Source organism: Eurosta solidaginis, chromosome 3 (assembly GCF_040869045.1).
Source record: "Eurosta solidaginis isolate ZX-2024a chromosome 3, ASM4086904v1, whole genome shotgun sequence".
Taxonomy (NCBI): Eukaryota; Metazoa; Arthropoda; class Insecta; order Diptera; family Tephritidae; genus Eurosta; species Eurosta solidaginis.
In genome coordinates this window covers 219,237,709-219,265,667 of record NC_090321.1, presented here as the reverse complement: position 1 = coordinate 219,265,667, position 27,959 = coordinate 219,237,709, and the positions used below count along the sequence as shown (strand labels likewise).

Here is a 27,959-nt window from a genome sequence, read left to right as displayed (position 1 = left end):
TATATAAAAACACAATAAGAAATATAAAAAGAATATAAAAAATAAAGAAATTGAAAAAGGTATAAAGTTAATAAAAAATAAATAAAATAAACGAAATTAAAAAAAAAATAAATAAATAAAATTTAAACGGAATTAAAAAAAGATTAAATACAATTAAAACGGTATTAAAAAATAAAATAAAATTAAAACGGAATTAAAAAAAATAAATAAAATTAAAACGGATTTAAAAAAATATATATGTGGCCCAGCCTATGAAAAGGTGGCTTATGACTCAAAAAAGAAATTGCGAGAAACAGCTGTTAATAGCTGTTTTTTTTTGTTTTTTAGTCCTAAGCCACCCTTTCATAGGCCGAGTCACATATATGTATGTATATACATATAAGAAAATAACAAAAAATGTAGAAAGAAAATAAAAGTTAAAACAATCAGATTTAACAAAAAAAAATTTGAAATGTATAAAATAAATAAAATAAAAAAGGAAATACAAAAACTAAAAATTAAAAAAACAATTAAAAAGTCAGTTAATAAAAATAAATAAAATAAAATATTTTCGTATTCTAAAGAAATAATATGTGTAGAAATGAGAAAGCAAATAAAAAATGAAGAAATTAAAAAAATCTAGAAATGTAGAAATGATAAAGCAAATAAAAAATAAATACATTAAAAAAAATCAAATTCATAAAAAAAATCAAGGAACTACCCACGATTGCCCGATAATCGCTGTGTACGGATAATGCAACGCGGGGTGTATTGGAGCGTTTTCGGTATGCAAACATAAAAGAGGGAGGGACTTAGAAAAAACGTGAGCTACTAACAATAACCGCGAGCTCGTAACCGACGTACGGAGCATGATTTAGCAATTGAGGAAACTCTTCTCATTGCAGTGAATAGAACTAACCCGACTGGAAAGCACCACGAAATGAGAGATTACGTACCGACCTATTCAAAGACGGAGATAAGGAGTTGTTAAGATGCCCGAATAAACTTACAAGCAAAATACTGTCAGACTAGTGCAAGCGTCCATTATGCAACTGAAGTGTGAACTACCCATTCGTCAAGGTCCCGAAAACCGTGCTAACTACCGTGCCAATTATCGCATATAATGTTATATCTAGCGTTGTATCTTAGCGAAAGACTGAAGCCCAAAGGCAATGAACTGATTGGACCTTATGATCCTGGTTACAGACCTGATAAACCTACTATCGACCAGATCTTTACGATACATAAAATCCCGGATAATGATCGCGGTAAGAGAATCGACAACTATCTTTTGTCGGCCCAAAATCAGCTTTTGATAGTAAAATTTGTGTTCCCTGCAAAGCTTATAAGGATTTGCCAAATAACATTCGAGTAATACAACCAGCGCCGTTAGGATGCTGTGGATATTCATACCATTAACCTTTTATTGGATAAAGACGTGAAAAAAGTGTCTTGCGGTGAACGAGAACAATACGAAGCACGTGTTGTCATAAAAGAAAGAATCTGTGCGCTCGCGTCTTAGCAGCCATGTGACTGTTGACGGATATGAATTTGAGATTGTGAAGATTTCGTCTAACTAGGAAGCAGCATTAACAGCTGTTGTCAAAATATACTTAAAAAAGATAAAAGTTGAGCTAGAGTAACATTAGCCTTTTTGGGGGAGGTTGCTTTCCTCAACTATGAGTTTAGGGTATTTGTCTTTGCGAACGGGGTTCGAAGGGCATTTGTTGGCATAGTTTACCGACTTTTTCCTGGATGTCTATGAGAGCCGAATTTCTTCATAGTGCTTACGGAGATACTCCTTAAGTTCCTGGAAGGCGCGACCTTTCAATCAGATTCTGTTGGGTTGCCCGTTTCTGGGTGCTCAACAGAAACTGTTTGTTCAGCTTTCAGTGTTCTCGCCTCACTGTGTAGATGTTCTGTTGACATAAGAAGACATCCCATGGCGGTTTCCGTGCGCCGTGGTTTGACAGGCCAATTAATTTATAAGTGGCTATGAGCGCTTCTTTGTCTTTTCCTAAAGTGATGCCAGCGAGAGACTTGGGGATTTTGTTACGGCTCTGAACTTTAGGTATAAAAGCTGTTGCATGATTGCCAAAATGTAGATCATGATCGAACGACACACCCAGCACTTTTGAAAGGACAGTCCTTTCAATAATGCCAATGGCATCTATCGAAAGAAGTTTAATGATGGGCTGTATTTAAATTGGTTAGCAATAATGAAGAGGTATATTAGTTAATTCGAGAAGATATAGCAATATTTAGTTCTGCCACCATAGACCATTTCTAATTATGAAAACTTGCATCTCGCATATCGAACTTTTTGAATGCTTACGATTTTCTTTCAAATTAGAACAAACAACTCGCTCACGAACTCAATTTTCTAGTTTCTTATGCTAATGAGAAGAAAATGTCTCTTAGTCAAGATTTCTTTTGTAACTTTTCTCGCTAGCCGCAAACCCCCGCAACCAACCACATGAATTGGTATCATCTATGCCGTTGATCGAGCAGACCAGACAGTTGTATTCGTGCCGTGGTGTTGTTGAGAACGTTTTTCATGTGCGTGCTGTGTGCTGTCGTGTCCGTTTATATGCGTTTCTGTGCGTAAACTTGTAAAATATTTATAAAAATATAAATTAAATAAAATAACCAACATATGACAGCATGTATTAAAAGCTAAATTAAAGCAAATATAATAAATATAATAAATTCATAATTGATGTTTGAAAGTATTTGCCGGCGATTACAAGAAAATAATCGTTTTTCCAACAATCTAGATATTTATTATATAGAGAATGTGCTTAATTTGCAAATCATATTTTAAAATGATTTAAATTTTAAATTAAAAAAAAAAAATTATCCAACATTGCGCAATCGGTATAAGCGTTTGATAAAATTATGAAGAGTTCATCGTTATTATGCAATAATGTACCTCCTACAAAATATTAAAAAAAAAAAAACCAAAGGTCTAAAAAATAACTTTTATACATTTTTCTTTAACTTCTGGCCGGTCACATAAAATATGAAGACATCTCGCTACCCTTAGTGGGTTATGGGGCTTTTGGCCTAGAAGATTCAATATTAAATCGTTCTCGAGATGGTACCTTTAAAGATGTTACTGGAGCGTAAGGGTTATATACCCGGCAAAGGCCCATTAACATCGACCCAAGGTTTTGGAGAGCGTCTTTAGCGCTTCAGCAACAATATCTCGCTTAACTTGCCTACTAACTATATCTACTTTATGTGTTCTTGCTGTGCTTGTACGTAAATATGCATTCACATTCGCACCACAGACTTCGAATGTGTTGTTGCCAATTTATTTTTATACGCGACCTCAAAAGTCTTTTATTATCCTCCTGCCCATACCTCGGTCGTTTTTCCGCACTACCTTTCGTATAAAAATTTCGGACATTTGCACCTGTAACATAAATATAGAAGTATAAATACAGGCAGATTATAATTGTGCGATCTAAAAATGCAATGCTGATGACTGCGAATAACCGATTGTATTATACATACATACAGTCGTGGCTAGATAAATGTTATAAACATTACCTTTTTTTTAAATCACTATATCAACGTCAATTGTATGAAAAAATGTTTTTCAACACAAAAAAAAAAAAAAATTATTGTAAACTAATTTTTCTTCTTTTTTTGGGAAAAAGATTTTTTACAAATAATTTTTTTGTTAACCTTAAACCATTTAACTCTTAAACCATTCAAGGTTCGCTTTGAGCGCAAGGCCAGAACAATAATTTCGTACTTCCTTTATATTAGGTCGGTTGAATGTTTGTCCGCTTTTCATACAAATCTTGGAATCGATTTTTAAGTAACTTCTCCTTGAGCTACAAACGTGAAACTTTAGACATAGGTTAGAACACCGTGACAATGCAACAAAAGGAAAAAAATCCGTTAGGTGGAGCACGGTTCGAAATAATTAGATAAGAATTTGAAAATTTTCAAACCAGCTTTTAAGTAACTTCTCGATGAGCTAGAGACTTGAAATTTCAAACTTAATTCAGAGGTCGATGACAGCCGAGGAGACACGATACAAAAAAATTCGCTGGGGGCGTACGGGATGAGATATTTAGAAAAATCATACGAAACGGAGGGAATTTCGGGATTGATTTATATGTAAGTTCTCATTGGGCTCAACTGTAAAGCTTCGCGGATAGGATAAGACGCCGGGAAAATTTAAGAAGAGAACAAAATTCCGTTAGGTGGCGCACCGCTCGAAAAATTTAGATAAGAATTTGGAAATTTGGTGTGTTGAGATCGATTTTAAAGTAACTTCTCATTGAGCTACAAACATGAAACCTCAGAGGCAGGTTAAGACACCGTGACAAAGGTACAAAAGGAGAAAAAAATTCTGTTAGGTGGCGCACGGATCGAAAAAATTATATAATAATTTGGAAATTTGAAACCGGGTTTTAAGTAACTTCTCAATGAGCTTGAGGCTAAAAATTTAGAGCTTAATTCAGAGGTCGATGACAGCCGATGACACAATACAAAAAGTTTCGCTAGAGGGCGAGAGATTTAGAAAAATCAAACGGAACGGAAGGAATTTTGGGATTGATTTTTATGTAAGTTCTCATTGAGCAACAAACGTAAAACTTAACAGATAGGTTAAGACATCGAGAAAATGTAAGAAAAGGAGAAAATAAAAATAAAATAAAAAAATGTTAAGCACTTCGTTTATATAACTGGACAAAAATCAGCGAAAAATGTCTCCTTATATAAAGACATATCCTTGCTAAACTTTGATTTTTAAATTTTGACATACAAATTGCAAAAATATTTATGAGAAGTAAAAATATAAAGGTGGAGCGCAATTGATTGACTAATAATATCTCCTTTCCTACCAACTTTCTAATCCAAGTAATGTCCGCTCCACTTTTATATTTTTACTTCTCATAAATATTTTTGCAATTTCTATGTCAAAATTTAAAAATCAAAGTTTAGCAAATAGGAGAAATTTTTCGCTGATTTTTGTCCATTTATATAAAGGAAGTGCTTAAATTTTTTTATTTTATTTTTATTTTGTATTTAATGATAATTATTGTTTTTTTGTTTAATTTTTCTATAATTGAAAAATTGTATTTTGTTCTTGGAATAGTAAGACAAACTGCCATAGCTACGCAGATAGAAAAAGCAAGTAAGGAAGGCTAAGTTTGGGTGTAACGAACATTACATACTCAGCTGCCAAATTACAGCTTGCTAAACTTTTAAATTACCGTCTTTTAAAAGTGGGCGGTGCCACGCCCATTGTCCAAAATTTTACTAATTTTCTATTTGGGTGATATGGTAAACCCACCTACCAAGTTTCATTGCTTTATCCGTCTTTGGTAATGAATTATCGCACTTTTTCGGTGTTTCGAAATTTTCGATATCGAAAAAGTGGGCGTGGTGATAGTCCGATTTCGTTGATTTGAAATAGCGATATGAGATGAGTGCCCAGGAACTTACGTACCAAATTTCATTAAGATACCTCAAAATTTACTCAAGTCATCGTATTTACGGATAGACGGACGGACGGACGGACATGGCTAAATGAATTTATTTTTTCGCCCAGATCATTTTGATATATAGTAGCCTATATCTATCTTGATTAGTTTATGCCGTTACGGGATACCGTCATGCAAATAAAATTAATTTACTCTGTGAGCTCTGCTCAACTGAGTATAATAATGAAAGAAGCTGAGAGAAGTTGCAGCCATTACATGTTTTACGGAATAGATACGACAGATAGACTTGTGGTGAGGTAATGCCCTGCGGCCTTATCCTCTTTACAGCAAGAGTCTGCATTCCATAGCTGTCATGCCTATACGAAAGTATTCCCAGGAGTATTGCTCGGCTTTAGGAAGTGTATACTAACTACTTTCTGTGTATTGTTACTAATTTCTAACTTCAGCGATCCGATGATGACTTCAGCATTCGAAAAGATTATGTCGCGCTGTCGCAGAATCTATGTATATATTCTACCAGAGTTATTCTCCGAGATCGCTCTCCACCTCCTGCTTGTGGCCTTATCTTATTTTGTAGGACCCTATTTCCATGACAGTGTAGCCTCTTCACGCACTCGATGAAGATCTCATCTCAACTGAAGTACAAGCTATGTTGTAACGACTACCTTATACGAGTACTTCGATGTCCGCACACAGCTTTATGGTAAATACTTCAACCTGGAACACGCTTGAAAATTGTTCCAATGGTATAAATTTAGCTGCATCCCGAGAATTTAGATACGGTGTTGTCAACATGTTTTCTCCATAGAAGCTTGGAGTCAATGATGACTTCTTGGCACCTCACTTTCAGTAATCGATCCAATACAATTTGTCTTCTTGTAGCGATAATGAGACTCCCAGTAGGTTTTGAAAAGTTTTATCGATGTTGATGGTCCTTTGCCAGATATAGATCCCAGAAAAGAATACCATTAAGATACTAGCCCGACCGTCTCGAAAACGATTTGATAGGACCACGTTGAACCGTCTTGGTCATCCAACCCCCTCATTTCGTGAGGAACTTGTCTGCTAAATAAACAGGATTCGCCACTGGTAGGTGAGGTTGAAAATTGGGTTGGGAACGCTATAAATTATGCTGGAAGCCCCCTGAAAGGAATGCGCTATCCAACCCTTTGAATCTCTCTAGTTTTTTTTTCTCCTGGTGAAGGGAGGCAGTGTCATGCCGCGATTTATGCTGAGCTCTTAGCCTCTTTGGTGCTCTCAGATTTACTGCTTGCAATTATGACAAATTCTTCCGCATACCCCGTTGGGTACATATGTGAGAATTCGCCAGCTCCTTAGTTGTTCCCCTAATAAATAATAAATAAATGTAAGGCGAGATAACCTCCGAAGAGATCTAAGGCCGAGGTTCTTTTCCAATTTGCGTCGTGCTCCTCTTGATTTTCCCTACAAATTGACCGGACGGGACGTACATGTTTTATGCCGACTCCGAACGGCATCTGCAAGACAGATGAGTTTTCACTTAGAGCTTTTCATGGCAGAAATACACTCGGAGCGCTTGCCAAACACTGTCGAGCGGCGACCCCTCTTAGAAAAATTTTCTTCTAATTGAAAAACCTTATTTCTAAAATTTTGATGTTGCTTTGCCCGGGGTGCGAACCATCACACCACGGTGGCCGCCATCACACCACGGTTTCCCTAATCCTTGTGTGAAATGGATCGTCCGGCCTCTTCGGATAAAAACGAAAAATGATTCCGTTAAAGCACAAACAGGACGACTAAGATTTCTGGGCGCAAGGTTTTTCGACAGTCTGGTAAAGTTTGTGAAGGAGGATCTTTCACCCCTACTTGGGTTCATCAGAGAAAGCAAGGCCACTAGAAAGTAGTGTGGTTAGACGATTGTGCCGCCACCCGGCACTCACATGGAAAGATATGTCTCCGAGTGGAAGTGGGTTCTTTATTACATTTATCTGACCTCTACTGTACCATAGCCAATAGAAAATTAGTTTTAGCCTTTATTTTATGCGAGGCGTAGCATTATTGTGTACCCATTCAATTTTGGCAACATGACAGTAGTAGATATTTCTGGCGTTTATTTAAAAATAAAATTCTTAAATATAATAAATTTATAAAACAAAAAGTATTCAAAAACGAGTGTTTTTTTCACAACCCAAAAACTCTGACAAACCGTCAAGCGGTGACGACGCTGATGTAGAATAAAAATTATTTGTTCTTTTTACGTTTGGCAAAACCACTTCACATTTACATATATATTACGCACATTGACAATTTTTGTGTTGTTGTATGTTTTTTTCAAAATATTGCTGGCACGAAAAATAAAAGAATTTTTATTGAAGGTTTTTTTTTTTGTTCTTTTAGGAACTATTTATTATTTTGAAAAATTTGTATTCTTGGAAAAATATGTTTCGCGTTAAAACCTTTTTATCTAGCCGCTGAAAAACCATTTTCCAAAAAACATTTTCTTTTAATTTGTGAAGAAAGAGCACATATTAGTGACTCTATGGAGTACCTTCTATCCCCTTTCATAGATTTCGGCTGAAAAACGCCAGGTATCAAAATTGTTTCAAAAGCACGATATCCCAATATGAAGTCAATACATTTTTAGCTGAGCAATAAATTAAGAGATGGAATATATTTGAAATAAAGTTTGAGATCGGACGTATTTCACAAGTTTGCTGAGATAAGTTGTTTTGTATCGAGATAGAACCATATGATACTCAGCTACCAAGATATAATGCATGAGCGCAATTGACCCATGCTATGTTCGAAAACTTGAAGACCGCCAGAAATACCATAGGATAAAATATTATGAGAATTTCATAACTCTTTCAACCCGAAATAAAAGGAAAATATACTAAAAATCTAAAATTTTTATTAAAAACGAAAACAAATACATTAAAAAAAATGAAAAAAAAAATAAATTAATAACAAAAATTAAAAAATTTAGTAAAAAAAAAATAATAATAATAAAGTATAAATTAACAAAAAAAAAATTTTAAAATAAATACTTACATACTAATAAAACGAACACAATATTAACAAGTAAAGGTGTCTAAGTTCGGGTGTAACCGAACATTATATACTCAGCGTGCGCTTCAATTGTACATTTCATTTCAGATAAATTACTTTTCTACATAACATGTGGCACCGCCCGTTTAAAAAAAATGTCTCCCCATTTCCTCTTACAGTAAAACTTGATAAGTGAAATATCATTGATTCAAAACTATTTTTTGCTAAGTTATAACTTATTATTCTAGTCTACGACCCATTTAAACTTGTTTTACATCTAAGTTGCCGTGGTCTTTAACCGATTTCATTAATTTTTACTAGAAATATTTTCTGCTATAAGGAAAATATAAGTACACAATTTCATTACGATATGTTAATTTTTCTTCGAGTTATGGCTCCCCAAACATAGAAAATTGCTTAGTCATAAAAGTGGCGGTGCCACACCCATTTTCAAAAATTTTAGTGTTTTCCAATTTAATGTTATAATTCAATTTAGGAAGTAAAATTCTATTGACACAAAGCTCTTTTTCGCTAAGATATAGCTTATTATTTTCTTCTACGACCCTTTTAAAAATCTTTTATATAAAAGTGGGCGTGGTCTTTAACCGATTTCGTCCATTTTTCCTAGAAATATTTCCTGCAATAGGGAAAATGTGGGTACCCAATTTTATTACGATCCGTTAATTTTTCTTCGAGTTATGGCTCCCGAAACATAGAAAATTGCTTAATCATAAAAGGGGAGGTGCTACGCCCATTTTTTTTTTAATTTGAAGTTTTTCCTCTTTATTGTTATAAATACACTTGGGAAATGAAATACCATTGATACAAAGCTCTTGTTTGCAAAGATATAGCTTATTTTATTCGTCCACGATCCTTTTAAAAATCTTTTATATAAAAGGGGGCATGGTCCGTAACTGATTTCGTTAATTTTTCTTCAAAGCATTCCTTATAGTAAAGGCAACCTCTCTGCCGAATTTTGTTACGATAGGTTTAACGATTTTTGGTTTATGATTAATAATATTTGTAAAATTGATTTTATCACAAGTGGGCGGTGCCACGCCCATTTTAAAAATGTTTGCAAATTTTTATCAAGAGTCTCAATATCAGTCCACATGTCAAATTTCAACACGCTAGGTGAATTATTTACTAAATTATCAGGTTTTTTGTGTTCTTCAAAATTTTTTATATATAAAAAGTGGGCCTGGTTATCATCCGATTTAGCTCATTTTCAATACAAATCTATTCTGGGTCCAGATAAGATAGTGTACCAAATTTGATATCTCAATATTTACTAAAGTTATCGTGCTAACGGACGGACGGACATGGCTCAATCAAATTTTTTTTCGACGCTGATGATTTTGATATATGGAAGTCTATATCTATCTCGATTCCTTTGTACCTGTATAACCAACCGTTATCCAATCAAAGTTAATATACTCTGTGTGCAAAGCACGCTGAGTATAAAAAATATATATAAATGAAAATACAAAAGAAAAAAAACTTAAATAATCAAAATTAAAGTAAATAAAGAATAATAAGTTTACAATAAAAAAAGGAAAAATAGGAGATTAATGAAACTAAAAAAATATACATATTAAAAAAGAATGTCAATAAATACGATTATTAAAAAATATATATTTGATTACAACCAAAAAATTATAAAAAAATTAAAATATTGAAATACAGAATTCAAAGTGAACACTCCTCAGGATGCATCGGATGATATTTTCTCATATTCATCTCATTTTTTTGTTGTAACAACAATATAACGTATAAATACACAAATGTATGATGAAAAAATAGAATTATAAAGGAATATAAAAAAATAAGCAAGATAAAAATTTTTTTAGAAAATGTAATACACAGAAAGAAACTTCCGGGTGAAATTGTTTTTATTCATCTGCAACTTTTATTGCAGCAAAATCGAAAGAAAAGAAAAGCATAATAAGTACTAAAAATAGCAAAAACCTTAGGAGCAACAACAAAAGCTAATATTATTTTAGGTTTGGGAAAAAATTTAAACAATCCGCCATCAGGAGGGACAAGGAAATTCTATTAAAATAAAAATTTTTGAATTGCCAAAACAAATCTTAAATAAAAAGAAACTAGATATACATCACAAAAAGTATTTAAACAAATATTGAAAAAAATAAAAAAATAAAAATAAAAAAATAAAAAAAAATGTAAAAAAAAATTTTAAATATAAAAAATAAAAAAATATAAAAAAAATAAAAAGATATAAAAAAAATAAAAAAATATAAAAAAATAAAAAGTATGTATATAATAAAATATAAAAAAATTAACTAAAAGATATACAAATTTTAATTTAAATAAATTAAAAAAAATAATTATAAAAAAATAAATAAATTAAGAAATGAATTAAATAAGAAAAGTAGAAAATAATAATAATGAATAAATAAAAATTATTATAATAAATAAATAAATAAATTATAATAGATAAATAAATAAATATAATAATTAGATAAAAAAGAAACAAAATAATAAAAAAAGAAAAGCTAAAACTAAAACTATCAGAAATAAATAAAAAATAGATGAAGCGAATAGAAAAAAGAGATATACATATATTAAACAAATAAATTAAAAACAGTAAAAAAATTGAAAAAAATACGAAAAACGATATCAAACAAGAAACAAATTACGAAATGCAAGAAAATTTAAAACAAAATTAATTTGTTCAAATATATTATTTTTTTGCTTAGTGCGTATTTGAATTATGTAATCTTTATAAATAAAATAAAAACAAAATCTCAGTAGTTGTGTTGCTCCCGAATGTTAAAAGATTTTGAGATATTTAAATCTGCACTTCATTTAAACAACTCGTAGTGGAATTAACAAATTTACATACATACATATGTGCAAAAGTTAAAAAGATTTCAAATCGAAGGCGTACCTCATGAATGAAAAACAAAGAATATAACAAATGTGTGCAATAGTTAGATCGCTCACCAAACAATTGTCGGGCTTATTTGAAAATATAACTGTGGAATTGATTCTTCCTTCATACCGATCATGAGTGCCACCGGTGAACCGAATATACCGAGCACCGAAAAGCAGAGTGCAAAGAACGCAAATGGCTCTCGACAAACACAAAGACAGCCTCAAGTCTTAACAGACGGTACTCCCCAAAACGTTTTACCACCGTTACCGCATGAACTGACCGCCGAGTGGACCGTACGTGCACAGCTAACATTTGCACGTGCCGGCGAAAAAGTACAGCGCGAATTCAGCTCAAACGATCCAGTAAATCCAGTGCGGGTTGTTTATAAATGGTCAGCTTTTGATTCACCTCTTCCGCCGGATGATGATTACGACGCCGACGAAGTTGATAACTCTTCGTCATCCCCATTGCACACGAAACAACATTCATTCGGTAGTCGTGGATCAAGTCAATCTACACCCTTAAAGGTAAGCAAAAAAAAAAAGCAAATTTCTTGCTTCTTTTTTTTGTTGTAAATTTCTAAATACCATTCACAGAGTGCGCAACACAATCGCCGATGGCAGCAGCAAACACCACACGAAAGTTTCCGTTCGACAACCTCATCAACAAATGTTGGCGATTTTGGTGGCGGCGATTCCGCATTCAGTGGCTCGAATACTTCAAAGCAACGCCAACGTCCCTATCAACAACGCCAACCTCGTAGTGCAAGCGGCGGGCCGAATGGTGTTGGCGGTGCCACAACGAGTGCCCCTCTTTATGGGACGCGCTGCCGCAGTACATGCAATATAGTTGTTTCAGCTGTGGCTGATTTTTTGCCAACGGACGTAGCTACCGGCGCTGCAGCTGCTGCATCGTCCAGCACAACGCCCAATGTGAATGTCATGAGTGGAGGTTGCGGCGATGAAGGTGCAACGGCGACACATGTACGGGCTACAGCTACAGATTTTATGGCAACAGATGAGGCTGATCCATTTGTTTTTAATACAACTGCATCGTACACGGTTTTACCTCAAAAAGTAAATAGGAAGCAAAAATATATTAAAAAAAAAGAGGCATCGAAAATGTGGCTGAGAACTTAGAACATTGCGCGTTTAATAAAAAAAAAAAAACACTTTTTGATTTGTTCCCAAAAGGTTTTATAGAGTAAGAGTTTTGCTTGTAACCATTGGGTGGCAAGTTATATACGAATTATTAGTCAGTTTTGAACTCTTACGTTAGTTTTGATCAAATCCAATTCTACTGAGGATTAGCGCTGAATGGTCCGTATCGTTAAATGTTTCTTTGTATGTATATTAGGGTGGTAAAATAACGTTTTTTTTCAGTCTCATCCACTCAAATGGTAATAGCATGGCTAGAAATATAACACGCAAATTTTGGTCCCGTTTGAATACGGTTAAAAGATGTTGTACAGGTATAAGAGTTAAAATTTTGCTAGAGATTGAAACAATTAAAATAACACCGAAAATCGGTAGTACCTACTCCAGTTGAAAATGTCAAATATAAATTTGGATATCGATTGCTCACGGCTGAAGGGTGTCGCATATGGGTAAAGGTTAAGATTTTGTTATGAGGGCTGAAAAAATTAAAAATTATCTAGAACCGAAAATCGAGTTTCGGTATTAGATAAAAGTTTCCAAAGAAAAATATATTTTTGACCTTGGCGACGGACATTCTTTAGCCGTGTTCAATTGGCCCCAAAGTTTATTTGTGATATTTCTGCCCATGATTTTACAGTTCGAGGGGCTGACACGAAAACAATCGTTAATTTGTGTTATAAGGACCACCCTAATTGATTTTACATTTAATGCGCCCAGCCGGCACTCACCAGAGACGATAAATGATTATCGAACATTGTTTTCTTCAATTCTATTTTTAATTTTCGCCTCATTCGCAAAACGTGCATATAATAAAAATGGATCGTTATGGTGGTACAGTAACTCACAGATTGAATGGAACAACCGTTTTTTCGTTGTTTATGTTTAATATTTTTTCTAATCATTCTTATCGTTTAAATTTTTTGCCTTTTAAATAAATTATTTTTTTCAAGGTTCGAATCGAGCTCAAGGCCAGAACAATAATTTTTGTCTAATGATAATTATTGTTATTTTTTAATTTTTCTAAATTTGAAAAATTGTATTTTGTTTTTTGTATTTTTCTAAATTTGAAAAATTGTATTTTGTTTTTGGAATAGTAAGTAGAAAATTTTTCAGACAACCTGCCATAGCTGCGCAGATAGATCCATTTCGATCAATACAAAATACAATTTTTCAAATTTAGAAAAATTAAAAAATAACAATAATTATCATTAGAAAAAAATTATTGTTCTGGCCTTGAGCTCGATTCGAACCTTGAATGATTTATCAATAGGCCGATAAAAACAAAAAAAATTAATTTTTTTATTTAGTTTCTAACAAAATTTTGGGAATTTTTTCATTTTTCTCACGTTTCATTTTTTCTTTTTTGATATATTTTTTTTGTCTACAATTTTTTACATGTTTGTTTTTTGAAATTTTTCTTATTATTTTTTATTTTTTTTCTGTTTTCTGATTCGAAAACAAAATATACTACAAAAAGAAACAGGCATTTGTATCAAAAATTCTATGAATAAAAAAGTCAATTGTTTGAAAAGAAAGTCCACTTTGAAAAAAAAAACAACAAAAAATCTAAAAACGACGGTTAAACGTTGGATCGCGTCGACATTTTTTGTAATAAAAAATACACATTTAGAATACAAACAAGAAAACAATAGAATTTAATATTTAAATAAAATTTTTTTAAATTTAATTTAATGTTATTTATTAATTGTATTAAACTTGAAATGAGCGCTTTATATCAAAAAGTCTATGAATAAAAACAATCGCAAAAAGTCGACTTTTTGAAAAAAAACAATAATTCTATTCTTTAATAAAAAAAGCTGTTAAAAACGACTTTTCTATGTATATGGATTTCTTGTACTGAAAATAATTTTTTTTTTTAATTCTACTAAATTTTTATTATTTAAAAAATTTTTTTTTTCAAATTTTTTAATTGTTCTAAGTTTTTCTTTAATTTTTAACTGAATTTAATTTTTCATACATTTTTTTTTTATTTTTACTTTGAATATCTTACTTTTATATTTTTCTTGTGTTTATTTATATATATATTATTTTAGGTCGTAGAAAAACACTGTAAAAGAGGAATTTTTATTTAAAGAAAAAGATGACTTGAAAAAAAAAATACAAATAATAATAGCTGTGTTTTTTTCACATCTATATACGTTTATGCTTAAACTTTCTATGGACTGCTAAGCGTCAAACTTTATCTACTCTTCTGAAATTGCTGCGCATAAAATTATTACTACTAAATTTCAATATGCATTATACTCAGATGCAACTGAAATATGTGTCTATGTTTCATCTCTACACTAAAGCTTTTACAGCTCCGGATCACGCTCAATTCTCACGGGAATGCTCTGGATCATTGAGAGACTTGAGAAGCAGAGGTCGTGATATTTTCGCACACGTGAAATGTGATAGGCAGATATCGCCGCTGTTTTTCATTTAACTCATATGGCGAAAGGCTTAGCAGCGGCATCTATTTTTGAAAAAGTAGGTTTATTTAAGGCAGCGTTGCCAAACTAAAGACAAGTAATTAACAAATTATCTGGCTCACAAATTGAACCAGACTTCTATCTGGATATATCTGGCTCAAATCGTTGTTGTTGCATTTACATGCAAAATTATTTATCTGGCTCAGGATCTTTGCCACCGGATGCTGGCTTAATTCTATGTATCACCTCTAAAAACTGTGTGTGGCCACTATTCATCGTAACCGATTCAGCTAATATATTATACACTATGGAGGTTTGTGTCTGCGCTTTTTGGTACAGCATGTTCTATAGCTATTTGCCGCTAGATGGGTCTTGTCAGCATTATCTAAGTGACGATAAGCGTTTTTTTACGCGCAAACATAGACGTATATACGTGTAAAAAAAAAAACACGGATTATAATAAGTACTAGTATCGCCTGTGGTCGAAATTCGACCAACTTGTATTTTTTTCAACTCGGTCTATGCATCCAGTGTTGAGGGTAGTGCAATAATGCGTTAATAGTTAAGCAGTGAGTGGAAATATAGCAAACTGGTCTAATTTACTTAAATTTTTCATTAAGACGTTGTAAACTTTGATTGTATTTTCTTAAATTTTCTACAAAATTTTCAAATGTAATTATAACGTTTTGGTATGGAGCTCCTTAAACAAAAATATAAAAAATATGTAAAATCAAAAGAAATTGACATAGAATTATGGTGAAATTACTTGAAATTAAATTGAAAAATAGCTTTTTCCACACCACCCGGGAGATCCCCGTTGGGGCGCTAACGAAGTTAGTTTTGTGTGCTCGGCTCCCCAGTAAGCCTATATCACCCATATGCATATATCGTCCATTTACTTCAATAGTGTCATAATTCAAAAAACACGAACTTTTAGTTAAAAACGAAGAAATTTACTAAAGGAACTTAGCCTATTTCACGCTTTACCGAGTTTCGAAAATTTCGAATAGAATAGAGGATACCTTCATAAAAAATAAAAATGTAAAAAAATTATGTAATGAGAAAGAAGGCATAGTTTACTAAAAAAATTTAAATGAAAGAAAAAAATATTATTATTCGACGAGGAAACCAATTAAAGCTCAAGTGGTATAAGAGATCAACATCTACCGGACGAATCATCAATTTTTATTCAAAACATCCAAAAAAGATGACAATGAATACAGCAATGGGCTGTATACGACGTATGTTACAAATATCAGACGACACTTACCCCAAGGAAATAAAAGAAGAAATTAAATTAATATTAAAAAGGAACGACTTTCCTGACAATGTTATCAAAACCTTAATAAAAAGAAGTTTATCACAGACGAGTCAACGTGAATCCGAAAAAACAAAAATATTCAAATCGCTAGCATATGTACCAAAATTGTCAGAGCGTCTAGCAAAATCAGATTGCTATAATAGAGAAAAAGTGAAGATAGCTCACAAACCCATAAACACATTGAAAAATATTTTTAACAAAACGAAATCCGAAATTCCTAAAACAGAAAAAAGTAATATTGTCTATAAAATCCCTTGTAATGGAAACAAAACAGAATCATGCAATAACATACATATATGTGGGAACAACGAAAGCAAAATTAAAATCTCGACTAGCGCAACATAAATCCGATTTTAAATATTGTCATGAAACTATTAACCAAAAAACAGCATTAATGACACACTGTGCAACGAAGAACCATTTTCCAGACTTTGATAAAACGACGATACTCCAACAAGAAACCAATTATAACAAAAGATTTACACTGGAAATGCTGCATATAATTAACACACCGACCAGCATAAGAATGAAATACAAGACGGACATCGATAATTGCGCGAGCTCCTACAGACATTTGATAAGAAACATACGGACAGTACAAAACTCCGCGTTAAGCAGTGAAGACGCGTAAAATAAATTTTTTTTATGAATGTTTGTTTTGATGTTAATTGTTATTTTTATTTTGTTTATGTTTCTTTATATTGTTATAGTTAATCCTGGGTTACAGTAGGTAACCGAAATATATTGAAGAAAAAAACTCAACAATTTTTGAAAAATTTTATTTACAAAATTGGACCTCAAGCCCGCAAGAAAATTATTTATTTGAAAGAAAAAAAATTAAGTACTTAAAGTGCGAAAAAATTAAGTGAAGTGAATAAACAGTTCCATATAAAAACGCAATAAATGCACTTAGACTTTTTCCCGGGTTTTAATGTTATCCTTGTGGGAATATGAAGGTTCATGTTATGATGTTAGGATGTTTAATGTGGAGATTGCAATTCAGATCTATGTACGTAATTAATTTATATTAAATTTGTAAACACTCTATTTCATGAATATATATGACCATATCTACCATCCCACTGCTGCTCGCGCCCCACGGCGCCAACAACTCAAACAGCTGCTACCACTCATAACTACAATCTTCGTAGTAGAGTCGGAAGCAATTCTGAGCAACAGCCCCTGCCCCGTCTTCAAGAGACTAAACTCACAGCAAGATCTGCATTGCAGACCTGCTCTGGGTATAACGTCCACAGGAAAGACCGCGAGAGCGGAAATGGAGGCGGTCTCGCGTTTATCATACACCACTCTGTGCAATATTATATATTTGATCCTGGCATCGACCGCAGGGACAATGTCTTAGAACGTCAAGGCCTATCTATCCGGTCAGGCGATGCAAACCTAGAAATCATCAACATCTACATCCCTCCTGCCACCTGTTGCCCCAGTGGATACCGCCCTAATATCAGGGCCTTACTCACTGGCAACAATCGCATTATCTTAGGCGATTTCAATGCCCATCATGATCTATGGTATTCAAACTTGCGGGCGGACAGTAGGGGTGAGATGTTGGCGGATCAAATAGAAGAAACGACGTTCTGCACAATAAACGGAGACGCCCCCACACGTATGGTAGGAAGCTGTCACAGCTCGCCAGATATCTCAATCGTGAGCGCAGAACTCGTAAACTGCGTCAACTGGCAGCCGATGGTAACATTGGCATCCGACCACCTGCCCATACTTTTTTCGCTTGAGCGTACCGCCGACTTCATCGTCACTGAAAAACGCACTTTCATAAACTTCAAAAAAGGAAAGTGGGAAGAATATAAATCCTTTACAGACAGCCGCCTAGCTGCCCTCCCTATCCCGACTGATGCCCGCCAAGGGGAGCGTGCCTTCCGTAAGGTCATTAAATCCGCCTCGGCACATTTCATTCCCGCCGGGAGAATTCCCGAAATCCGGCCCCACTTCCCGGCGGAGGCCGCAAACTTAGCGAGAGAACGTGACCTTATAAGACAGCTTGATCCAGGCGACCCCCAAATAAGGGATATAAACCAACGCATCAGATTGCTTGTGGATGAACACAAGCGGGCGAAATGGGAGGAGCACCTAAGAGGTTGTAACCTCTCTACCGGTGTGGGTAAACTTTGGTCCACCGTAAAGTCCCTATCGAATCCGACTAAGCACAAAGACAAAGTTTCCATCGCCTTTGGCGACAAAGTGCTGTCGGACGCGAAAAAATGCGCAAGCGCTTTCTGCCGAAAATACATAATGCATCCTACGGTCGACAAAGATACACGGAGAGCCAATAACCGCGCACATAAACACAAATTCAGCGCGTCACCAATCACCATCACCGCTAAAGAGGTTGAGGACGCCATTGGTCGTGCTAAACCATCCAAAGCAGTGGGCCCAGACGGCATAGCCATGCCGATGCTTAAAAACCTAGGGAAAGAGGGTTTCAAATATTTAGCGCATGTCTTCAATCTGTCTCTTTCCACCTTTGTCATACCTGAGAAATGGAAAATGGCCAAGGTGGTCCCGCTACTAAAGCCTGGGAAACCAGCTAACATAGGTGAGTCGTATCGCCCGATATCTCTCCTATCGCCAGTGGCAAAGACGCTTGAAGCCATTTTGCTCCCTTATTTCCAAGCAGATTTGCAGCTAGCCCCTCATCAGCATGGCTTCAGAAAACTCCACAGCACTACCACCGCGCTAAATGCCATTAGCACCCAGATAAATTGCGGTTTAAATCAATACCCCCACCATAGAACAGTACTCGTAACGCTAGACCTATCAAAAGCTTTTGATACGGTCAACCATGGCTCGTTAGTGCAAGACCTGGAAGGGTCTACCCTTCCCCCATGTCTTAAAAGGTGGACCGCAAATTATCTGGGTGGTCGGCAGGCATCGGTGCAATTTAGAAACGAAACATCAAAACCAAGGAGAATTAAACAAGGGGTGCCACAGGGTGGTGTCCTATCCCCACTTTTGTTTAATTTCTACATATCTAAGCTACCTTCACCACCGGAAGGAGTCACAATCGTTTCCTACGCCGATGACTGCACAATAATGGCCACAGGCCCAGGCCCAAAGATCGATGCGCTATGCAATAAAATAAACGGCTACCTCCCTGATCTCTCCAGTTTTTTCGCCTCGCGAAACCTGGCATTATCACCGACTAAATCTTCCGCGACCTTATTTACAACATGTACGTCCCAAATGTCGACCATTTTGAACATCCACGTCGATGGCACTACGCTACCGACTGTCCTACACCCCAAAATCTTGGGTGTGACGTTTGATCAGGATCTACATTTTGGTGAGCACGCAACCGGAATAGTTCCGAGAATTCAGAGCCGTAACAAAATCCTCAAATCCCTCGCTGGCTGTACTTGGGGAAAAGATAAAGAAACGCTCATGACTACATACAAAGCAATTAGCCAGCCGATTACGTGCTACGCGTCACCCATATGGTCGCCAAGCCTAAAAACCACCCACTGGAAGAAACTACAGGCCTGCCAAAATACTGCTCTCAGAATCGCCACGGGCTGTCTTCTTATGTCCCCAGAACACCATCTGCATAATGAGGCGAGAATACTCCCCATCAGAGAGAGAAATGAGATGCTGACCAAACAGTTCCTGTTGAATACCCAGAAACCTGGGCATCCCAACAGACATCTGATTGATGAACCAGCACCGCCTAGGGGCTTAAGGAGTCATCTCCGTAAGCATTTTGAGGAAATACGGCACCTGAGAACCCAGCCGTATGAAGTGAAAAAACACAAGCAGGTCCTTGGTGAACTCCATAAACAGGCGTCGGACCTTTATGCCGGGAATTGCCCGGTGAATCCAGTACTTAACGAAAATTATCCAAAAATTGCGGAAGAGGAACGCATACTCCCCAGGGAAACGCGTGTCCCTCTTGCTCAACTTCGTTCTGGATTCTGTAACAGGTTAAACTCTTACCTATCCAGAATCAACCCCGACATACAAAATGTATGTCTCGCTTGCAATGTGTCCCCACATGACACCAACCATATCTTCAATTGTAATGTGGAACCAACGCCTCTAACACCCCTTTCCTTATGGTCCACCCCTGTTGAAACGGCAAGTTTCCTTGGACTCCCGTTAGAGGATATTGATGACAATTTGTGATCGGTCGCGGCTATTAGGTGGGGCGAGCATTGCTACAACAACAACAACCATATCTACCATAAAAAATCGTCTGTGAACGATATAATACTAAGATATAACAAAGCAGAATAAATTAGAAAGAAAAGAAAAACAAACAAAAACATTGAAATTATTCACGCAAACATATTTACCAAAATAAAATTTATTTCATAACTGACATAAACAAATTAGGATTATGGGATCTCAGCATCCGTTTACTTACTTACTTAATTGGCGCTTAACCGTCTAAACGGTTATGGCCGTCCAACAAGGCGCGCCAGTCGCTCCTTCGCTCCGCCAACTGGCGCCAATTGGTCACACCAAGGTAGTTTACATCGTTTTCCACCTGGTCCTTCCAACGGAGTGGGGGCCGCCCTCTACCTCTGCTTCCATAGGCGGGTTCCGATAGAAACACTTTCTTGGCCGGAGCATCATCTTTCATTCGTATAACATGGCCTAGCCAGCGCAGCCGCTGCGTTTTAATTCGCTGGACTATGTTTGATGTCTGCGTATAGCTCGTACAGCTCATCATTAAATCTTCTTCGGTACTCGCCATCGTCAGCGCGTAGAGGTCCATAAATCTTTCGAAGAACTTTTCTTTCGAACACTCCCAAAACCGCTTCATCTGCTGTTGTCATGGTCCATGCTTCTGCCCCATATAGCAGGACGGGTACGATAAGTGACTTGTAGAGTATGATCTTCGGTCGCCGAGAGAGGACTTTACTTTTCAATTGCCTACCTAGTCCAAAGTAGCATTTATTGGCAAGATTGATTCTTCGCTGGATTTCAGTGCTGATGTTGTTGCTAGTGTTGATTCTGGTTCCCAAATAAACGAAGTTTTTTACTATTTCGAAATTATGGCTGCCAACAGTAGCGTGGTTGCTAAGGCGCGTATGCGCTGACTCTTTGCTCGATGACACCAGGTACTTCGTTTTGTCCTCATTCACCATCAAACCCATCTTTACCGCTTCTTTTTCCAGTTTGGAGTAAGCAGAACTAACAGCGCGGGTGTTTAGGCCGATGATATCAATGTCATCAGCATATGCCAGTAATTGCATCCGTTTAATGGGCATATAATCCAACAAAGTTAGCCTAATAATAAATATATGTAGTAGGTAATATACTGCCTAAGCAATATTTCGACCTAAAATCGAAAACGTTTTTGGGCCGTTTTTTTGGTTTAATATACAACGTGAAATTTTCCGATGCAATCAAGTTGCATTTAAATAATAATAAATTAAGTTGAAATATAAGATATTATAATCAAATAAAATAAGAAATATAAAAATAAATTAGCATAAAAGACAATATACAAATTTTACGTTATATCTTTGTAGGAAATTTATTTATTTTTTGTTCAGTATAAGACGTACTATATATAATATTAGCAGAAAATCTGGAAATGCAAAAAACATTTTGGGTCAAATTTGCAATTCATTTTTATAAATAAATAAATTTAGTGAGTTTGAACAAAAGTCGACTCATTATTTGTGATTTCATGTTTTTTTGAAAGCAACTAAAATATAAAACAAAGAATCTGTTAAATAAAGATCTATACATTTACGTGTAAGTAAAATTTGTCCAAAAAAATAGGCCGGTTAAGTTATTACTTTAAAGTTTTTTTGTGCGCTAACAATTATTTTAGAACAATTTTTTAAAGATTTTGGTACATACCAATATAGGTAAGTGGCAACAATGGGAAACAATATTTTATTTGAACTGAAAATGAGTGAAGCAGTAGTTCTCTCACCGTTTGTAGATGAAACATTTGAGCAAGGCGACAAAAGCAACTGTTGGAATTTCGAACTCAGGGGGATTTGTGAACATAATGGGTCCTACAGATGGCAATTTCGATATTTGCACAGATTTTCGAATTTACAAAAAACTTTTTCTATTAATTATAAACAAATAGAGTAATATTTGTTAACAAAAATAGGCCTATGCACTGCGGCTGATCCATACGAATCGATTCATATAACTTTTATATGGTTTTACGTACGCTAACTATGCGAAACAGCCTGTCAATTGATTGTATGGTAATTATATTAGCGTATTAATATATAGATTCTGCTCTTTAATAAAAAAATGTTATTTTCTTGTAATGCTATTTAAATTTATTTTTGTTCTATTTAAATTTTTTATTTTATTTTCTTATTTTGTAGCAAAAAATATTTTCTTTTATTTCTGTTTCTATTACTATATGCTTTATTCCGGACAAAAAAATTTCCAAGCCAATTGCCACTTCGTAATAAACTGTTAACAAAAATAGCCTATAAATGTCGTCCGCACCCTTAAAGAAAATATATTTTCTAGGAGTCTTTGTGGTACCGTTGCTGCCATACAGGTTATAAATATCCCTATATTGCTAATTCAATATGCTCACAATGGGTTTTGAATTCTAAATCAAAAAAATACAGCCTACAAAGTTTTTTTTGACTGCATCAGCATAAGTGTGACAAGAAACAGCAATGTATCAGCACTCTGATGTTTGTGACTGTACCTAGCCTGAAGAAGCAATATAGAAGTACATAAGTTAACCGATATCGCGCCATCGATTTTTCGGTAGGATTTGGACTCAGGAAAAAAAGTTCCACTATGCATACCCAAAAAAATAGTTTTCGAGCCTGCGAAAAAAAATGGCGATAGGGTCATTTTTTCGACCAAAACACTTTCCAAAACCCAAACAATTTTTTTTTTCAAAAAGCTGTTGTAAACACGTTGGCGATAACAGTTTTTGCACAAAAAAGAAAAAAAAAAATAAAAAATAAAATATTTTTGGGGAGTGTTTTGGTCGAAAAATTTACCCTTTCGCCGTTTTTTTTCGCAGGCTCGAAAATTATTTTTTTGGGTATGCGTAGTGGAACTTTTTTTCTGAGTCCAAATCCTACCGAAAAATCGATGGCGCGATATCGGTTAATAAATCAACCCAGTCTAATGTAAATGGTTGCTCCTATCTTTTGATTCACAATCTTCGTCGTTATTGTGTACATTTTATGTACGTTAGCTACTCGCAAGTTTTTCAAATAATTTGGTACATAATTTCGAACAATTTTTTTACTTTAGGTTAAACTTAAACTTAAAAAAAAAAAAAAAAAAAAATCAACGAAGAAATATAACTTTGTTTTTTAATTTTAAATATGCACTGTTCCATTTCCACTATGAGTTACTGTATATGCATATGTTTTCCGCGAAATAAGGATGATTTTGCATTTGTGTCGGGAATTCATTCGCTGTGGACACAAAAAAATAAACAAAAATTCCACATAATAGAAAGTTTCCAATCAGTCGGATGAAATAAAAAAAAGAATGTTCTTCTCTTTCATCACCCACTTTTTCGATACCAAACCGTCGCATAGCATATTTTGACATTCTACTTTATCATCTCTTCCAATTTTCCCCTTTCTTTGAAATTAGTCTATCGATTCTTTAATATCTACGGGTTCTAAGAATTTCAGCAAAGTATTAGCTCTCCGAGATGCCTTCTCCCAAACTAGCGATACGGAAACCAAATATTTTGAGGAACGTGAATATGAACGCCGGCGATATGCAATTAATAGTCGTAGTCCGATTGATCATAGGCGAGCAGGAGAGGATCGAGATGAGCTTAAAGAGCGTAAGCCATATGAGCAGCGTCGTGCCACAACGGAGAGATTACTTCAGACGTACGGAAGCCATCCTAGTGGCGATTATTTTGTGGACGAGGCAAACTCATTAACGGTGAGACAAAAAATATAAGAGTTCTTGGTTGAGGGCACGGAAGTGCTGACCATGGCGTACTATATACTTGCGAATGTGAATGCGAAGTCGGGATCAAATCTGTTCACAGTCGAGTTCGCATTCGCATTCATACTCCACGGTTTGAAAGGAAAAATTATTTTCTGATAGTGTCAAAACTTTGAAATCAAAAAGGGATTTGAATTCGAACATGACTGTCATTGTGGACAAAACAAGTGTGATATCTTACCCATCAATTGCCTGACAGGATGTTCAAGATGGCTACCTTTTAACGTTTTGACCATTGTGTATAAAACAAGTCTCATATCTTATCCGTCAACTGCCTGACAGGATGTTCAATATGGCTACTTTTAAGCGTTTTGGCAGCGATTTGACAGGGTGCTCAATATGGCGGCGCATAGGGACGGCTGTCTTCAGCAGGTGATGGATAGAGATACAGAATGAGACAGTGATAGTCACCTTAAAAATCAGGTGATCCATTTTATTTGTAACTTTGACGTCTATGCAGAAGTTATCACACTTGTCTTATCCACAATGGTTTTGACAGCATTTTGACAGGATGTTCAATATGACGACACATACGGTCGGTTATCTTCAGCGGGTGAAAAAAGAGAGACAGGATGAGATCAAGATGATAACTTTGAAAATCAGGTGATCCATCCTATTTGTGATTTTGACGTCTATGCCGAAAATATCACACTTGTCTTATCGGATAACAACCCGATTTCAAGAAAATTGACGACCTCGAATTCAAATGCGGCCCTTTTAAGACCTTCATGACTCGCGGCAAAGGTATAATACGAATCCACTTATCGTTCAGCCCGGCATTACCGTGCCCTATCTCTCCAAAACAACTCGCGAACGACAAATAGACAATATTTTCTTTCATTAATCAGTTAAATTTTTTCCCCAGCCTTCGTATTTAACATCTCCATCGCACACATTCAAGTCTGCTTCTATGTCCCGAATACCCACAATGCCACAACAAGCACGTACGCAACTACAACAGCAACAACAAATGCTTTCATCTAAACAAAAATCGAATTCAAGCGAGCCATTAAAAAAACCTCGTACTGTACACATAGACGTTTATTGTACAGGATCTGAAGATGAAGACGGTGTTGAGGATGCAGCTGAAGGCGATGATGCTGATGCGGAAGCCTCTGCTAGTTCTGATGCTTCATACAATGAAGACGGAAGTAAACACCATGATTTAGAATCAAGTTCTACTCCACAGACTGTATATGATAATGAGCAGATGCTACTGAAACATAGACGAATCACAGGTCAAGCACTACCCCGGCGATTGCAACAACAACAACCAATCGCACAACCTAAACAAACGCAGCAGCATCCAGGCGATTTAAATATTGGACATGCCATCACTAAATCGAGTACAGCAGAAGAAGTATCCGAATCCAAGCAATTACTATTTCGCAAACATATTGGCGATCAACGTGCTGCGAAGCTTGCAGCACTACGCCAAAAGTATTTGCGTCAACCTAGTGATGATGCGCTCAGTTCAAATTACCCCAACTCATCACGTTCCACGGTACGCGATGCGACTTGTAGTAGCATAGCTTCCAGCATTGTCACCTCATCGCATGCCGAGTTCGGAGACTCCTCCCTAAAGGGCAATGAAGATCAAGATGAAATGCATTCACTAACAAAATCTGATAGTTTTGAATATGAAAACTCACAAGATCGTTTACGTATAAAGCAAATGGAACGTTTCTGGCAACGTACATCCTCACTGGACGAGTCGACAACATTGACAGCGAGTGGACATAGACAAATGTTAGCTAGTTCACCAGTTCGTGCGCATACGCAAATAGCGGGTTTACAACCAATTTCTGAAGTAAGTCCTGCCACACAAGGTAGACGGCAAGATCTGACGCTGCTATCAGAGTCTGAAAACCTTTCAGAGTCATCTGACGTCTTCTACACGTATCCGGGTGCAATGGGAAGTGCACACTTTATGCAACGCGCATCACCTGCGCGTCTACAACAAACGTCACATTTTCCACGTAATCGTCCTGGGTTTTTGCAGTTTTTCGGACCATCTGTTTCACCGAGTCCTCAACAACAGGACGTACACAGTGCATCACAGTCACCATTGCTGCAAGATATGCCAAAGCCAGACTTATCACCAACACATGCACATTTGATTTTCGCTGGCAAACAATCACCGCAATTTCAGCGTTGGAAAAGCGAAACGCGCGAATCTGTTGAGCGCTCTTCACCACATCCAACAACGGCAGCGGTTGCGCCAGCTTTTCAAAGATCTGGCAGTGAAGCACCACCTACCACAACATCAGCTGAGACATTCCAAGAATCGTCGCCTATGCAAACTCGACGTTTCGATATAAGACACGACAGTCCAGCTGTAAGCGAAGCCTCAACGTGCTACATTGGCTACACTCAGGAACATTTATTGAAAGCGAAAAAGTTTGGTGCGGTAGTAGTTGCGGCACGAAAACCTGGCCATCATGTAGGTCCCACCAAAAATCCGAATTGTTCATGTGAAAGTTGTCAACGTTGGCGTGCCGAACGCTTTCAGGTGCGCAGTCGTGCTTTCTCGCTGGGAGAGCGTCCTATATTACGGCGTCCCACTTGATCAAAAGCTTGTACAAGTTGGAATAAGCAAAGTTTGAATTCATAAATACTCAAATACCACTGCCAAGTTTTAAATTAGGATATTTAGTCTTAAATTGATTTTGATAGATGATATCCATTATAGAAATGCATTTATGTGACATACTTAAATGCACAAAGTACGATTAGATCTGAATGTAATATTGTTGTTTTTTTTTTTTTTTTTTGTACAAAAGTTAAGTTAATATTTTGTGAATTAATTTAAACGTCTAAACTACAACCAAATGTAACGTTATATATTTACAATTCAACTATTATTGTAATTGGTGTACTGTTTGTCTATATACATAAATTAAAGTAATATCAATGTATGACTTTGTAAATGTTAATATTAATGAAAATGGATAGACTTTCTTATTATTTATAAAAAAAAGTGTTCTTCAAATTTCTCAATTGAATTTGTGAAAATGTCAATTAAATAAAATCTTTGCATTAAATTTCCATATATTTCAGTTTTTATGTTCAAAAAGGAAAACCCAAACAAATACTATCAAAGATAACTTTTCGATATCACATTGTTATCACTCCGATAATAACCCGATAACAAAAAAGTGTTAACACTCCAATAACGAACGGATATTTTTTCGATAAATAACCGATAACTGTTCGATCATAAATAGATATCTTTTCGGTAAAAAAACTGTCTATAAGTCGAGAAATCTTCGATAACCAAAGTAACTTAAGTTTCTCATAACTTTTCGATAAAACTTGGTAGCAATCCGATAACAAATCGACAAATTTTCGTTAATTATTAGATGACTTTTGCGATAAATCATCAATACATTTTTGATAACAAATCCAAAATTTTGGATAGCAAAGAGAGGACTTTTCAATACCACAACTTTAACAAAGTGTTAACACCCCGATAACGAACGGATATTTTTTCGATAAATAACCGATAACTTTTTGATCATAAATTAATATCTTTTCGATAAAAAAACTGTTATCGATAGAAAATAAAAACACTTCGATAACAATTTGATAACTCGTCTTTACCTCGTCGATAACACTCCTTTGAAAAACGTTTCCCTTTATTTCCCTCTCTTACCTTTCCCTTCCTTGCTTTGCCTTACATAACCATACCCGGCAAAGGGCTGCCCACATCCTCATCAC

At 35.4% G+C, this 27,959-nt stretch overlaps 2 protein-coding genes across 15 annotated transcripts in view; both read left to right on the top strand.

Annotated features, from left to right (window-relative positions):
* Pkn (serine/threonine-protein kinase N) overlaps nucleotides 1–27,959 on the top strand; it is a 278,814-nt gene that overhangs the window by 202,327 nt on the left and 48,528 nt on the right. The window lies entirely within an intron of this gene.
* LOC137245081 (serine-rich adhesin for platelets) lies at nucleotides 9–27,291 on the top strand. 3 transcript variants are annotated; one of them, XM_067775185.1, is made up of 5 exons: nucleotides 9–2,579; nucleotides 11,247–11,897; nucleotides 11,967–12,446; nucleotides 23,871–24,173; nucleotides 25,105–27,291. In XM_067775185.1, exons 2-5 carry the CDS (start codon nucleotides 11,502–11,504, stop codon nucleotides 26,806–26,808), a joined length of 2,883 nt encoding a protein of 960 aa, XP_067631286.1. In that variant the 5' UTR covers nucleotides 9–2,579; nucleotides 11,247–11,501; the 3' UTR covers nucleotides 26,809–27,291. The 3 variants fall into 3 exon arrangements, with proteins under 3 accessions (XP_067631286.1, XP_067631285.1, XP_067631284.1); XM_067775184.1 differs by having other exon boundaries at nucleotides 11,244–11,897; XM_067775183.1 differs by having other exon boundaries at nucleotides 11,192–11,897.